This window comes from Manacus candei, unplaced genomic scaffold (assembly GCF_025592945.1).
Source record: "Manacus candei isolate 608988 ecotype Guabito, Panama unplaced genomic scaffold, ASM2559294v1 h1tg000007l, whole genome shotgun sequence".
Lineage (NCBI taxonomy): Eukaryota > Metazoa > Chordata > Aves > Passeriformes > Pipridae > Manacus > Manacus candei.
Genome location: NW_026138055.1, coordinates 2889782 through 2904978, shown reverse-complemented (window position 1 = coordinate 2904978; position 15197 = coordinate 2889782). Strand labels below are relative to the sequence as shown.

The window sequence follows — 15197 nt, the reverse complement described above, 5'->3', positions numbered from 1 at the left end:
GGAGTTACCACCTCCACTTCCCACCCTTCCCTGAATAAATGGGGCATCACTGCTGCCTGAGCCCAGTGAGCTCTCCCTCTTGCTCACCCACCTTGCTTTAATTAGATAAGTGAGAAAATGTGATTCTGTTTCTCTCCTGGATTCCCCCCCTCCTTTCTCTCTTCTTTTGTCTGAGCTCGTGGCTTATTTTGAAGGGGAATAATAATTAGAACATGTTGCTCCCTTTCATCAGCTTGAAAGTTGATGTCAGATATCAAAACCGATGTCACTTTTCACTCTTATTCTTTCCTTTGCTCAAACAACTACAAAAAGCTGGCGCTGTGTGTGTGTGTGTGCACGACCACACGCAGTCACGACTCGGGCTTGGCGCTGAGAGCATTGAGGGTACATAGAATTGCAGTGTTTTTCACCAAGGGATTTGAGGAGTATGAACCATCGCAGCGTCTCCAGAAGACAAGAGACGCTTTTATAAAGCACTGTCTTTTTGCACAGCTCTTTTAAGCACTATAGTCAAGGGTGAATTTCATTTAGCCTCACTGATTTAAGAATATTCAAGTGATTTAGGCAATCAGCTGCCTTTTTCTTTCAGATTCTCCCTTACGAAGGCTTCCTAGCTCCGTTAGCTATGATTGTACTAAATATCCTGTTACTATTATCCTTTTCATTTAAGATTGGAATAAGCACCATAAAGCATTTCAACCTCCTTACCATCAGTTATTTGCTCTCCATTCTCTCTTGTCCTCCCGTTGTTCCTTATACAGCTATGAAATATCTACTGCACCTACTGACGTTACCAGTTATTATTAAAGCAGCAGAATACCTGTGCATGGCAAATTGCCAAATTCAGCAGACAGGAAACTTGAGTCCCTGGAGTTGTGGTTTGTGCCTGTAACCCCCAGAATGTTTTCTTCTCCCTGCTCGGCTGCAGGTGCTGTCTGGACAAGTAGAAATACTTCTCAGGTCTTTCTTGGAAACCACTCACGACTGCTCTACAGCCTGTATCACATGCCAGCATGAAGTAGAGAATATTAATGCCCCTTCTGGACTACAGTTATGAGTTATCAGCTCATAAACATGAGAGACCATAGCTCAACTCCTTGAGAATGGGCACCATTATGCAAAAATCTAATGAATTTATTGTTTAAAATGCTAGGAAAGTGTTTGAATGCTGTCAGGACTGTTTTTTTCAGGTGACATGAACCTCAGCACAGCTCCTGTTGGGTGAAGGGAGCTACTCTGGTCCATAAACCCCCTGTTGAGTGGTGATGCTGGCGGATACCACGTGCATGTCTGGGGTGATTCTGCAGGAGTCAGGGCACTACTGCCACATAAGCAAAGTCTTTGTAGATAGTCACTGCAGACACAGTAGAGCAGAGACTTCTAAGAGACAATATCTGGCCTGCTTCAAGGCACATGTTTCACTGATACTGATTTCAGTGGCTGAAGAGAAAGCAGGATCTTCCACCAGCCTGCAATCACAAGTGTTTCATAAAAAACAAGGAGGGAAAAATCTTATGAGATCTTATCTTTACGCAATTACCTAAACATTTTTGGGGGAGAGATTCAGCTTTAGATTCAGACACCTAAATGGGTTCATACAAGCAGGTATTTACTTGTCAGCCAGACATACGTAAACTCCTGTTATAATTAATAGAGATTTAGTCAACACACTTAACACAGTCCTCAGAGCAATCTGAGCTGAAAGGATCCATCACACACCAGGAAAACCAGAGAATATCCCCTTCTGGGCCATCAGCTCCTAAGACAGGGAGTGTGTTCCTCAGGACATGCCTCAGACCATGCCACATGGAGATGCCTACAACCAGCAGCCACTCCAAATTGGAGGGTTATTAATTCCTGCCTCTGACAGGAGTCTTTGTGTCCATTTGTCCTAGGTACTGTGCTCAGAAGGTTGTGATCATACCATGAGGAAGCCTAAGTGTTACCATTGGGTCAGCACTGACTCAGAGGAATATATGACCAACATGATTAGCTATACCTTAAAGTTGACCCTTTCAAGCCTTTCCCCAGTAATACATAAATTACTCCCATCTCAGTAGACAGGCCAGCGCTTTAGCAAATGAGATTACAAAACACTCTAATGCCTTTTTTTATTCCTAGCTGTTAGTTTGAGTGAAGACATTCACTTTGCTAAACTTTTTATGGCATTTTTTCTCCTACTGATTACATCAGTATTATGAATGCTTGCTTGCAAGTGAGCTTTGTTCTGGTATCTTCACAGTCTCAGTTAAAAAACCCACTTCACTATCACATTAAAAATAATCTTTTATTCTCTTAGAGTGTTTTATACTCTAATCCAGTAAAATCCTCACAAGCATTCTCCAGAAGGACTCTCATTGTGTTCCTGCATAGACTTGGGCCATAACAATATACAAATAGTTTTTACAGGAAGTATGTTTACTGCTACAGAATCATATTTCCTGCTCCTTAAATTTTCTACTGGAAAACTCTCAAGATTTTTAACATTTTTGAAGTAATGCCCAAAGAGGTTAAAATAATGTTTCCCTTATGCCTTATAACTCCTCTGTCTCTCTAGTTTACCATTATCCTTACAAAGGAGCCTTTTGTGCTATCTGCTTCTAAAGAAACAGGCTTCAGCTAGAAATACAAATACAGAAGGTAGATTACCCAAATTATGATAGGGTTTTGCTCCAATGAACTGCTCTTTATTGCATAATTGCAAGAGTTTTTAAAAACATTATGAAGTAGGAACATATTTGATTCATTCAAGAGCCCTGAAGGAGATTTATGTCATCTTATATAAACCCTTGGTTCAGACTTGACCCACGTCATGCACCATCCCAGTGTTAGGGCTGAAGCAAGAACCTCCTTAGATGAAGGAAGCCACCAGGGACAGATCTGAAGCAGAACCAGTTCCCACTGTATTAAACTCTTTCAAGTGAGTGCAGCACACATTAATTAAGAACCACCCTCCAAATGGCAGATGTGAGTCTTTGACGCCCACCCTGCAGCCAGGAAATGAACCGCCCAGGGAGCCGTGAGGTGGTGGCCACGCACGCCGACACACTGGAGTGGTGACATGAGTGGTCCCTCCCTACAACCATCTCCAGCCCAGCCCAGGCTTCCCCTGCAGGTTACCCAACCTGATATTCAAAATATTGCTGGCTCCAAACTTGCAAGTGTAAGCCCAACAGGGAACAGAGTATTCTGTTTGGAAGGGACCCACAAGGATCATCGAGTCCACCTCCCAAGTGAATGGTCTGCATAGGGATCGAACCCGTGACCTTGGCGTTATTAGCACCATGCTCTAATCAACTGAGGTTTGGGGAAACCAAAGCTGTTGGTGCACTGCTTTGCCATTCTCACAAATATGCCTTTTTTGGCTAGATTTTCCTGACACTGCTCTGCTGTTTGGTAATGGGGGTACTTACTGTGATACATCTAACCCCTGGGTATTACAAAAACACATTGTGTTTCTAGTAACCTCCAGCACATTCCTACACCCAAGGTCATATCCAAGCCCAACTAAGCTTTCTGGTACGCTTGGAGTATTCACTAATCACCCATATTGACTCCTTGGAATTGCAATGCTGCCTCCAGATTAAACCCAAAGGTTTGGTAGCCTGTCAGCCGACAGCCTCATAATATCATGAGACAAACATGTGGCAGAAAATCTGGTTCGCAGGCACTGGGTTCAGCTGGTGGCTCGGTGGCAGGATGCCACGTGCATAAATCTCATGCCTAGCAAGAAGGAAAGAGCAGCCCCACTGTCTTCCTGAAATCAGGTTTCAACGTGACACGTTTATGGCAGCACAGCTGACTAAACACTGTAATGTCATCAGTGCCCATCCCCTTCTCTCTGAACAGTTTGCAGCAGTAATATGATGAGAGGTTTTCAAATACACAGGAAGATAAATCACTGATCCATCATACTTGGAATTTGCCTGATACTAAGGATTAAAAAACCCTCACTCTTGCCATGTATTCTCTAGCTTGCTGACTAAAGTCTATGAAATAACCCCACAAAGCTCCCCCAAAGGGCACTAGAGGTGAGTGGCATTTCTTTTGTTTATGGGCAGTCACCTACTCAAACACCTGTTAGCATACAGATGCATCCTAAAAGCACTCTGCCACCAACCAAATGGCTGAAGCTTCTCATGTGCTTCACAGAACCAAGCAAACTCTTGATACCTCCATCCCCACAACACACTGACACAAAATCCATGTGCAGTAACTCTCCAAAACTCTTCTTGCTTATGATGTAAAATGGTTGTTTCTGGAGGCTGGTCCTGAGCATTAGGGCCACGTACAGCAACAGGCAAAAGCAAGGGAGCATGTGTGAGGAGTTGCTTGCAGATGTGGGTCTTTGTGAGGCTGTTGCTTCAGCAACTGCAGAGAAAGATTTTGTAAAAAACAGGAAAACGTGTTGGAAAAGCCACAAATGAAGAGACTGAGCAGACTGGAAGACAAGGGAGTTCCTCAAACCAATTAAAACTTCAGAGAAATAATTCGGTAGATTTTCTGTCAAGAGTATCCCTTTAAAAAAACCTTAAAAGTTTAGTCAGGAGGGAATTTCAGGAACTGCTAATCTCACCTGCATCCTCTCTTTTATTTAATGCAACTTTTTCCTCCAATCCATAGCTAAGGGCATGTTCCTGCACTGATTCCATTCCTGCTGCTGCCTTTTCTTTTCCCTCTGTAAGCCCGTACAGGAGCTGAGTGTGTCTGCAAAAGCTTCATTTAAATCGGAGCTCTTTGAGCCGCCCGTCCCTGGGAAATCACAGGGGTTACTGCTCATCCCTTGCGTTTTTCACTTTCAGGGAAATTGAAGCTTCTTGTACTTTCATTATGGCATCTTTCTGAATTTGTCTGCTCTTCCCACAAATGGATTTCAAAGCACCAGAGTAGTGTGGGCTTTTCAAAGAAGCCTAATTGAGCTGTTAGAGAGTGTTAGTGCCTAATTCACTTAGGCTCCCTTGGAAGCATCCTTTTTCATATTTATTCCAACACTCTTTCCAGAAACTTAATGCTCTTAAGTACATTGATCGATCAATTAATTTCTTATTATGATGAACTAAATAATTTGTACATGCTGGTATTGCATATCAGCTTCTCTCATTACCTCCTTGTCATCACAGAGTAGAGCTGGAGTTGTCAGTTACCTGTCAGATTCTCCATTTTCTTGAAGCAAGTTGCTCTTCCACATAATTTTGGAAGGTCTTTAAAATGTGCCTGAGAAATAGGGGATGTCCCATCTGCTCTTTCAGGGTTACCAACCCTTTTTCCTCTGTAGCATCTTGCCTTCGAACTGCCACTCTCTGTCACTGCCAAAATATAGCTCATGGGCATTTGTAGCATTTTTGACATAAATTCTCTTCTCCTTCTCTCCACCACTTTTCCTTACCCTCACTGACAGACACAGGGCTTACAGGTGGGCTTTGTGTTTGCTCAGTGTTAGACTAATTTGCCAAGTCTCAAATTCATCCCAGTGGTCCTTACTGTTGTTTCAACCCTTGCATCCTTCCGGGCAGCTCCTCTCCTTGGGGCTTCAAACACTTGTAGACGTTTATCCCTCTTTAGCTGTCATTAGGCCAAGTCATGCATATTCACATCTTTTAATCTTTTTTTTCTCACATCAGTTCCTTCAGTCTTTTAATCATTTGTGTTGCTCTTCTCTAAATTACCTCAAATTTGTCTATGCATCTCTGATTCTCAGGCACCATGAAGATGCCATTTAGATAAATCTGCCTCTGAGGACACAAGTTCATGGAAAGCTTGTTAATGCTTTTATGGTGGAGACATTTCATTTTGCTGCTGGACACTATGATTTTAAATAGGGTTTGGAAAAAGGGCACATGATTATATCCTTGCAGAGTGCAACAAAAGGTGACTGCCATTCAGCTGAGCCTCTTCTGCGTCACTCATTGCTGCAGTACCTGTCTCTCTCCTAGCACTACTCTGGGCAACTTGTTGAAATGTTTGCCCTCTCCTCATTTCTTGTCCCTCCTCAGGGTGAGAGGGAAGCTACATGCAATGGGGAGTCTTGTTTTCCCAGGCTTTCTATGATTAATAACTATTTACTATGTTTTTTATATCGGAGAAAACAGATACAACTTTGGACTTGGAGCAGAAGGTGGGAAAGTTTCCAATGAGCTTTGGTACATCTGTGCTTTGGACAGGCAGCAAATTGCTATACATAAAGCAACTTCACACCTTTCCTATCCTCCACAGATGCTGGGCATGACTGCAGCTCTGCAGAGCTCTGGCAGTCGTCAGTACCTGTGGACAATATGGTTCATTATCCACTGGATCCTCCCAACAGCTCACATGGGAAGCATCACTTCCCTCCAGCTTATAGTGTAAGAAATGGGGGTAAAAAGGTGAAACAACCTGCTCAAGGCCATGCAGAGAGCAGGGGGATGTGCTCAGGTGAAGACTGTCTGAGGCCTGGCAGAAATCTTTCCTTGTTTGGGTGGCTCAGAACATAACTGGTTTCAGACAGTAAAGCCTCCATTATGCAATATATTTTTTGCATGAGTTTGCTGGAGTTGTAACAAGCCTATCAAAGGGATAAACTGTTAGGATAAACCCTACAATCTTGTCCATCAGTCAGGAAGAGAAATAAATGGAAAAAAAAGAGTACATTCAGCTTTCCCAGATGTGTCAGTCAGCTGCAGGCTTTCCACTCAGTGACAGCAATCAGGAGGACTCCTACAACCAGAGCTCTGTGTTCACTGGTACAGGAAATTACTGACTAGTTCTGACCTCACATCACAGGTTGCTTCTTTTGGTCAGACCCATTTTACACAACTGCACTACAGCCAGCACTAGAACAGCTCCATAAACGTTACCATATGAGCCAGGGCACTGCTCAAACGCACTGGGGGAATAGCTATTTACCAAATCCTGGCTTAACCCTTCACTCTCTGAACTGCCTCTGTATTATGCAGAGGATCAGTAACCCTTAAAGCACTGATATTCTCTCTTTGTAACAAGGCTCGGGTGCTCTTTCATAATCCCACAGTACACTTGAATAAGCACTGTTCGTACAGCACAATGTGCACAATTAAACATCAGTCAGGGAGCAGCTTTTCAACTTGCATTGCAAAAAAATCCTGGTTCCTTCCCTGTCACTGCCCTCCAGCCTGGTGGGGAAAGAATTTACAAAAGCAGAATCAATTAAGACACCTGAAGAAAAGCTTTTAGAAAGGCAGAGAAGAGCAGGCAGACAGCAAAGTCTGTGCCCTTCCAGGAGAACGGGAGGCTCTGCTGAAAATCTCCTTCCCAGAGGCTTTCAGCAGGGGATCGGACAGGAGGGGAGGCAGTGAAGGATAAGTTGTTGTAAGATCACGGCGTGAGGCTGCGGTGAGGGGGAACATGAGTGGTGAGATTTACTGTCCCCAGGCGTCAGCCTGCACTGCAGAGTGACACAAAGTCATTACAGCACAAGGAGTTCTGGAGGGCTGCAGCTGCCCTGGGGCAGAGGGTGCTGAGTCAGAGAGAAGCTCCTCTGTGGGGATGTCTCTGCTGAGCAAGCCCCTGCCAGGCTTTGCCAGGGAAGATGGACGTGCAGGTGAGATGAAGAGCACAGACCTTTCCCTGTTTGTGCCAGACCTCCACCTTTGGGAGAATCACCAATGCAGAACTTGGAAGAAGGTGCCGAAGAGTCATTTTAGTCACCTGCCATTGGAGCTATTGAAAATAAAAATGTTGACAATAGAGCCTTGCCTGTCAAGGCAAAGGGAAATGGGGAGAGACAAAGAAAGTGGGGGCCTTGGAAATCCATGCTCTGAAGGATTTAACTGCCAGCACTGCCAGATTGGTCACCTGAGGAGCACAGTAGAGCTGGAGTGATGTCTTTGGATTGCTGCAATTCATGGTGCAATTCATAATGCAATTCATTCATCAACCCTCCCAACAGTCCTAGTGTCCTCCATCCCAAAGAGTTTAAAGACAGCTCATAGAATCTATCTCCAAACTGGGAATAAAATAAAAATATCCATGCACAGCTCCTGCAAGAAGGTCCATCCCATGTTCAGTATTACCACAGTCACCCAGCCCTGCAGAGCTCTCAGCAGACTGTACATCTCATAGGAGCATGGGCACTTCCTGGCATGGTGGGCCTTGCTGCACATCAAGCACAAATTTTCACTCATCATCATCTTTATCAGAAATAAGGTTATTTAGGTTTATCTTCCTTTCTATCCACCATGGAAACCATTTGTTCCTAGGCTCTGAAAATGTAAAAGTCATTATTGTAAAGATGGTACTTTTCATGGTAAGTGTGAGCTCTTACTTTTAGAAAATAAGAACCTATTTAACTAAGAGCTTTATAATAGATCAAGCAGTGCACAGAGTACTAAGAAAAGTGAGAGCTACTATCTAAATATACTAGTTTAGTGGTAGGATTGGGCAGGAAAATAATTATCTGCTTGGTATCTTTTATACTAATTTATTCAAGACCCTTATATCTGGATAAATACAAATTAAAAATTAAAAGCCCTTGTAAATGAATGCATGAAACTAAAGCACCACAGAGAAATTTGGAGAAGCAAATAAAACTGCCATCATAAACTACAAAAGCACTGCAGAACCTGGACAGAGGGGAAGGAAACTTGGGAATAAAAAACCACAGAAAACCAACTGAATTGCAACATGAAGGGAAGAGGGGATAGTGGTGGTGACAGCAAGAAAAAACACCACTTAAAAACCCAAATTCCCAACATTGCTTCAGCAAGGCGCAGAAGGAAATATTTAAAACCGCAATTTTGAGAATGTAACCCAGACCACCTGGTGAGTGACACCTTCTGTTGGCACCAGGCAGACAGGCTCCTGCCGCAGGGTTCCTGAACTCCGACCCCTGGGAATAATCCCCAAGGTCCCATTAAGTTCAGAGTGGCACAGAGCTGACTGCTGCCATCAAACTTTAGGCAATCAGGGAAATACACTGTAAAACAGTGTGTTTTTCGAGGCCAACAAGAGACAAAGAGGGGACAATTTCAATAAATCAAAGACACTGTGCAAATGTGTTAGGCAATAGTAATATTGAGCAATACTAAATGGCATTGCTGGCACATGGAGGATGTGATCAGAGAGCGTGGCGAGTCCCCAGGATGGGATTGCCCTGCTGAGCCACATTCCCTGCTCACACAGGGCAGGAACCAGTCCTGGGGGCTGCAGGATGCTGGCAGAGACCAGGGATGAGCTGGTGGAGCAGCATAGGCAGCAGAGCTTGGCCTAATATGCAGTGTCCTTAATGCCCTTATCCTCATCCAGCAGCCCGGGGAGAGCAGGAATTCCTGTTTCTCCCACTGTAGAGATGAAGTTCGGATGTGCAACTGCTCTGGATCACATCCAATTACACATTTAACATCCCACTGCACATTTAGGTGCTTGAATTCCCATTTAAATCAAGAAGGTCCAGACTGTTATGATGTGGGACAGCAACATGTGGCCAAGTGTCTCCCTGAGTCCCAGTCTGGTCCATAAGCAACTGGGTTGTCATCCTTAAACCAGACATAACTGTGACTGGGGACCAACAGAAGCAAATCTGGCCTCTGAAGTGGAAAGGAGGAAAACAACTTTCCCCTTCTGTGGTCTGTGTGGAAAACAGACTTCCAAATGGAGAGGTTTGGGGTTCAGACCACAGTTCACTACCTGCAAAAGGTGGCTTGCAAGAGCTGCACTGGAGGCAAGTAACAGGTTTTTAGATATCACCAGGGATGTCTTCTGGTCCCAAGGACAATCATCAGCCTCCAAACAGTCATTGCTTCTAGATTCTATCTAGAGCTAGGCAAAGTAACAGACTCGGCTTTTTTTGCCAAGAGCAGACTGCATAGCTCAGATGATTGAGGAAAGGATGACTCTAATAAATATATAAAACTCAAAGGATTATCTAAGCAGCCAATAAAGATGTAGAATCTTTTTTTTTATGAACTGAAGCTATATTCATTCAGTATATGACATCAAAAGAAATAAAAATTTTCTGACAGATTTTTATTTTCCGCTGGTACTAAAATGCATCCCCTTCTTAAAGCATCTCAGACAACTGTAATTCTTCCCAATTTATCTCTGACTGAGCCTGCAGTCAACAACTTGAGGCCCCAGCTTTGTATCATGCATGTCACAAATGAGATTTTGATTCAAAATTATCAGATATGGGGATCCAATTTTGAAATTACACACATTTTGTGCATAGCCTGCATTCCCTTTCTCTTTTTTTATCTGAACTGCTCATCCCATCTCCTACATACCCTCATGTTTAAAATTGCATGGAGATGGTTTCTATTCTAAAAGAGGCATTCATGGGAACGGAGCAGAGTGAGGCTGCTGAGATTATTTTTACCTGAGCTCTGATTGCGGCGTCCTTCTTAATCCACTTTATCACTGTTTCGTACACCAGCTCCTCTGCTTTGGTGTTCAGGCTGTCATTGGACATGTAGGAAATAAAGTCGTCTTTTGAGATATTAAGGATCTCTTCTTGGTTTGCCACCTCGGGGAAAATTTGCAGGGCATAAGCTTTGGCCATGTTGTATAGTTCAGTGCACTGCATGGCTTCAGCCATGGCTAATATTCCTAAGCAGTTGCTAGCAGTCAGCTGTTTTTCTAAAAGGAGCAAAAAAACAAACAAAAAAGGTAATTGAGAATTACTAAAAGTAAGATACACATTTGTTCCAAAGTCATGAGAAAAATAAGTGTCATAGACAAATTTCTAACCCTAATTAATTTCAGGGAGTTAACCAAAAGCAGCACTGTGGGTTAATATAGGATTGGGGTTTAAAGTACAAAAATCAAAGTCTAAGAGCTGAGCTGGGGATAGGTAGAGAAATGTACTTTCTGAGTTTGCTTTTTGTATAAGCCTTCACAGGGCACTGGGGAAACCTACTGACATAAAAGTATCTGGGGCTTCCCAAGGGATGGGAACCCAGCCAAGAGACTGCTGCTGTTCCTACCGCCTACAATGTTGCTTTAAGGAACAGCAAGATGTAAACGCCAGTGCAGACACTTAAGAATAAATGCAAACAGCACTAAGGACATTTCTGAGAATGCTGCAGTCACTTTATGATAATTTTTGCCCTGTTCAGCTACTAAGATACTTCAAATAAAAAAAAGAAATCCTCCCCCCTCTTTTTTTTTTCAAAGGAACTTTGTTGCTGCTGAATGTGATGACATCCCTTATGCAAAACACAGATTATTCTAACGCCTTCTGTTAAACGTTGTGTAGTGGGTTTCAAAGAAAATCATACACAGAGGAGACAGCATTATCTCCTTCCCAGCAAACAGAAGCAGCAGCACAGTGTGTAGCTTTGCGTTAGAAGTGTGCTACACCACACATTTGACTGTACTTTTTTCCTTTCCAGCTATTCTGAAGAAAAACCCACCACTTTTAGACATTTACAAGAGGAACTCTCAGAGTCTTCTCAGCTTTTGTTAACCAAGCCGCTACTAATAGGCAGAATATATTCTTTTAAGATATGGGACTACAGAAAAAATAAAATATAAGAGACAGACAAACTGCAATAGATCACAAAGGCATTGGTACCAGTAGCAGGCTCCTGTGCTGCCAGAGAAGTCTATCACATTGGGCAGTGTCATATCCTAGTGCACTATGTCAGAGCGTTGGACAGGAATGTGCAATAGCCCCTTATCTCTTCAAACAAAACTCCCATCACGTTGCTTCTGCTGGAAATGCTCAGGGATTCTTCCCTACACCCAGCTTCTGCCTTCACCAGATTGAAAACCTGCATACTATCGATACATGCCTTTTAATAAAACTGGATTATAAACTACTTTTTTTCATTTTTTTTTGTTTTAAACCTGACATGAGATTAGGGGGTTTGTGGGCTTGTTTTGTCTTCTTTTTTTTTTCCTCTAACTCTTTTTCTTTTACAGATCCAGCAGTCTTGAAACTAGGTTATCTCATTTTGCATCAGTTGATCGTACTGACTCCAAGGAGCCCATTTCCTCAAGCAGACTGCAGCAGCAGCACTGTTTGCTGTCAGTAGATTTTGTCACTCAAAGACTGCCCAGAGACAGGTTGTAAACTGACAGTTATGAAGCAAAGCTCCCAGATTTTCCTGTTTTTCAAAAAACTCCCCCCTCAAACCCAAAAAACCCCTCAACCCCAAACCCTCTTCCAGGTTCCTTGGTTCTGTCTGTTGGCACAGTTTCATGTATACATACGGCTGGGGGTAAAATAATCATCTAACAGAGCCCAAAACTCTCATCACCACTTGGCAAACTCCCAAGTCAAAGACAAACCTGACACTGTTCCCCCTTATCCTCACAGGGTTTATAATGAAGGTAATAATCAATTTTGACTCATTAAGCAGCGATGGTAAAGATTTGTGAGAATGAACCTTTGTCTTCAAGGGATGGGGTTTGCCTCTCTCAGGAGAGATTCCCATGCCATCCCTAGCTGAGCCTGTGGAGTGGGGAAGAAAAAACACTTGTGATGACTGATTTCTTCTGATTTGTACACATTTCTCTGCCTCTAACAATGTTGGGTGACTGATGCAGTCTGGTACACTGGTGTCCAAGCAGCTTGATGTTGTCCCTTTAAGCTTCACTCCCTCCTCTTCCCCGAGGAACCCCTTGGTGGCACATCCAAATGACATTACCCCTGTCTGATTCAACAATTATCGTGAGGCTATTTAGAGATGGGTCCCAGGGAGACGCAGACCAAGGTATGTGCAGGAGGCTGCTGACACACTTCTTTGCACTTCACTTCTGATGTGATGAGCACCACAGCAAGGTGGGCACAGTGATGTCTTTTTAAGATGAGGGCTGCCATGAAAAGTAGAGGGACTCATTGCAGGTGAGCAAGGCAACAGTTATAGGAGATATGGCAAATCTCTATCCTGTGAACATAAGACCACTACCTCCTCCCTATTTTTCACCTCTCACTCAAAATTGGAGGGCAAGATTGATGCTTCTTGACTCCAGCTGTCTATGTTTCAACTGTGCATTCACATTAGTATCGCCGTACACTCATAAACAAGCAATTCCAAGCAGCAATCTAGTAATATTCCTGTTTATTCTGGTAGTATTTTAGATAATGACTTCAGGATGAACAGAGCCATGCCTTACTGATGCTTATAACTCTTCACTGACTATAAAGGGAACCTACATGACTACTTAGATATAGACTTCTCCTATATAATATAGCCCATCCCTGCAATCCAGAGGTACTTCTGAATGAGAGCATGACAAAGACAGCTAAGGACCAGTTGTGCTCTGTCTGCTCCTGAGCTGTTTTCCTTTGGACACTGACATATTTACAATAATTGCTGTTTTGCCACAGTGACACTGGGCTTGTAAAAACACATTTTTGTGGAGTTTCACCTTGACTCCATCCAGAACACGACTGCTGACTACTAAGCTGTTCCCAATGCTCAAGGACAGTTTATAAGAGACTCATGAGTGGACTTTAAGGATATCAGATGTAATCTAGTAGGTTCTCTCTGGTTTGAGATGGTGCTGAATAGCATATTTGCTCCTATGTGTGTCACAACAATAATGTAGATCAGCAGCTGGTATTTTCCGCTGTTTTAGATGTGACTTTGGATCCTGTGCAGAGTCATCAGGAGACAATCAACCAGGCAGACTGCTCTGACTGCACTTCTGGCAGTGGGGTGACTTGAGATAAAGGCAGAGATAGATGGTGTGTTGGAAGGATTATCCAGAGAGATTGTGGTAACAGGATGATGGGCTGTAAGCACCCTCTGTGTGCATTAAGCACTGGATTTTCACTTAAGAGATGCTTTCCAGATGATGACTTGGATATCACAAAAAATAGCATAAAACATGTATTTCCTCATGATATTTTGTGTATGTTCTGATGAGGAACTTATTCCTCAGGTATTTCCCACTTATGTCAAAAACACATGAAGATCAGAGATAAGTGGAAGACTTTAAGATGCGTTCATTGTCCAGTGAATGCCCAACAGATTGTCTAAAAGATTTCCCTTCCCCTGTGAGGGTCTTCTTCCTTTCTTCTATCTCCAAATTTAATCAACAGTTCTTCAGTGCTGGGCAGTGCAGTTCTCCACCTGGTTCAAAATTCTCCACCTTGGATGGACAAAATAATTGCCCATAACACTTTCTCTTGAATTCAAAAGGACCATAAACGCCTCTTCTTTCCTCAGGTGCCTATTCATGCAGGTCTCATTGCTGGTCTGTCATTCAGCTTTTCTCATTTCTCCCTCTAGTAGTCTTTCCAAACATTGACTTTGTATTCTTTGCTCAGGAGACTAAGACAATCCAGAGCTCCTGCTCTTTCCTATTTCGGTCCATGAAACTACCAGGTTCCACCAACTTCTTTAGGCTTAAGGAAGAACGTATTTTATCAGAAGAAGGTTGAAGTACAGGCTCAGAACTGGTTCCCTCCTGTGATGGAGGTCCCTGCACCACAGACCCAAACCGTGATACCGATGAATCATCTGAAACCCAATTTGAGCCATTACTGTGATGACAGTGTACAACAAATATGAAAAAAAGAAGAAAAAGCTGCTTAAGTCTTCAACCATATGGGTGGAGGAAATACCTATGATATCCTGACCAGTTTGCAAACATTTGCCCAGTTATCATATGGTGTCTGCATGGACCTGTCACCATCGTTGCATCAGTCAGCACAAAACTGTTGTAATTTCTCATGGTCTAGATAAAAGCCAAGGAGACAGCATGTGGGGGAGAGAGAACATGGCTATAATTAGCCCAGTAAAGCTGGTTAAGAAATCTCCTATCAAAATGAAACTACTTTCCTGACACATTTTGCAGCATATTTCCACCAGAAAGCACAAGAAAATTTGGGATGCCTCTGCCTAAGGCTGCTGAGAGGCCCAGGATAGAGACCCAAAAGCTGCCTGGATATCCACTAGTCAGGACCCTCCTGGATCTTCATGACTCAAAAAGGATGAGCTTTGAGATGGTGCTGTGCTATGCTGAACATACCTATTAATTTGGGCTTTTACTTCTTTGGACCTCCCTCCACTTCTTTCCCTTTTTAGACATGGCCAGTGATGGGAAAGATTCACTCTTTATACTAGTGAATCCTCCAGAAGTGCTGATAAAAAAAACCCTTTTACCATATTTTTGCTTTGTGTAGAGCAGAGGTGGCTGGGATGAAAAAAAACCAAACACAGCCACAGAGAAGACAAAATGTCTTTGCCTAAACTTTTCAGATGGCAAGTACTCTGCTATCTCTGTACAGCAAT

At 43.1% G+C, this 15197-nt stretch overlaps 1 protein-coding gene across 5 annotated transcripts in view; it reads right to left on the bottom strand.

The window, feature by feature from the left end:
- The window catches only part of KLHL29 (kelch like family member 29), a 392600-nt gene that overhangs the window by 40919 nt on the left and 336484 nt on the right, over positions 1-15197 (bottom strand). For all 5 annotated transcript variants that reach the window (XM_051810143.1, XM_051810162.1, XM_051810153.1 and 2 more), the window contains one exon: positions 10328-10587. In XM_051810143.1, the coding sequence (XP_051666103.1) occupies positions 10328-10587 (260 nt within the window). The remainder of the gene's footprint in view (positions 1-10327; positions 10588-15197) is intronic.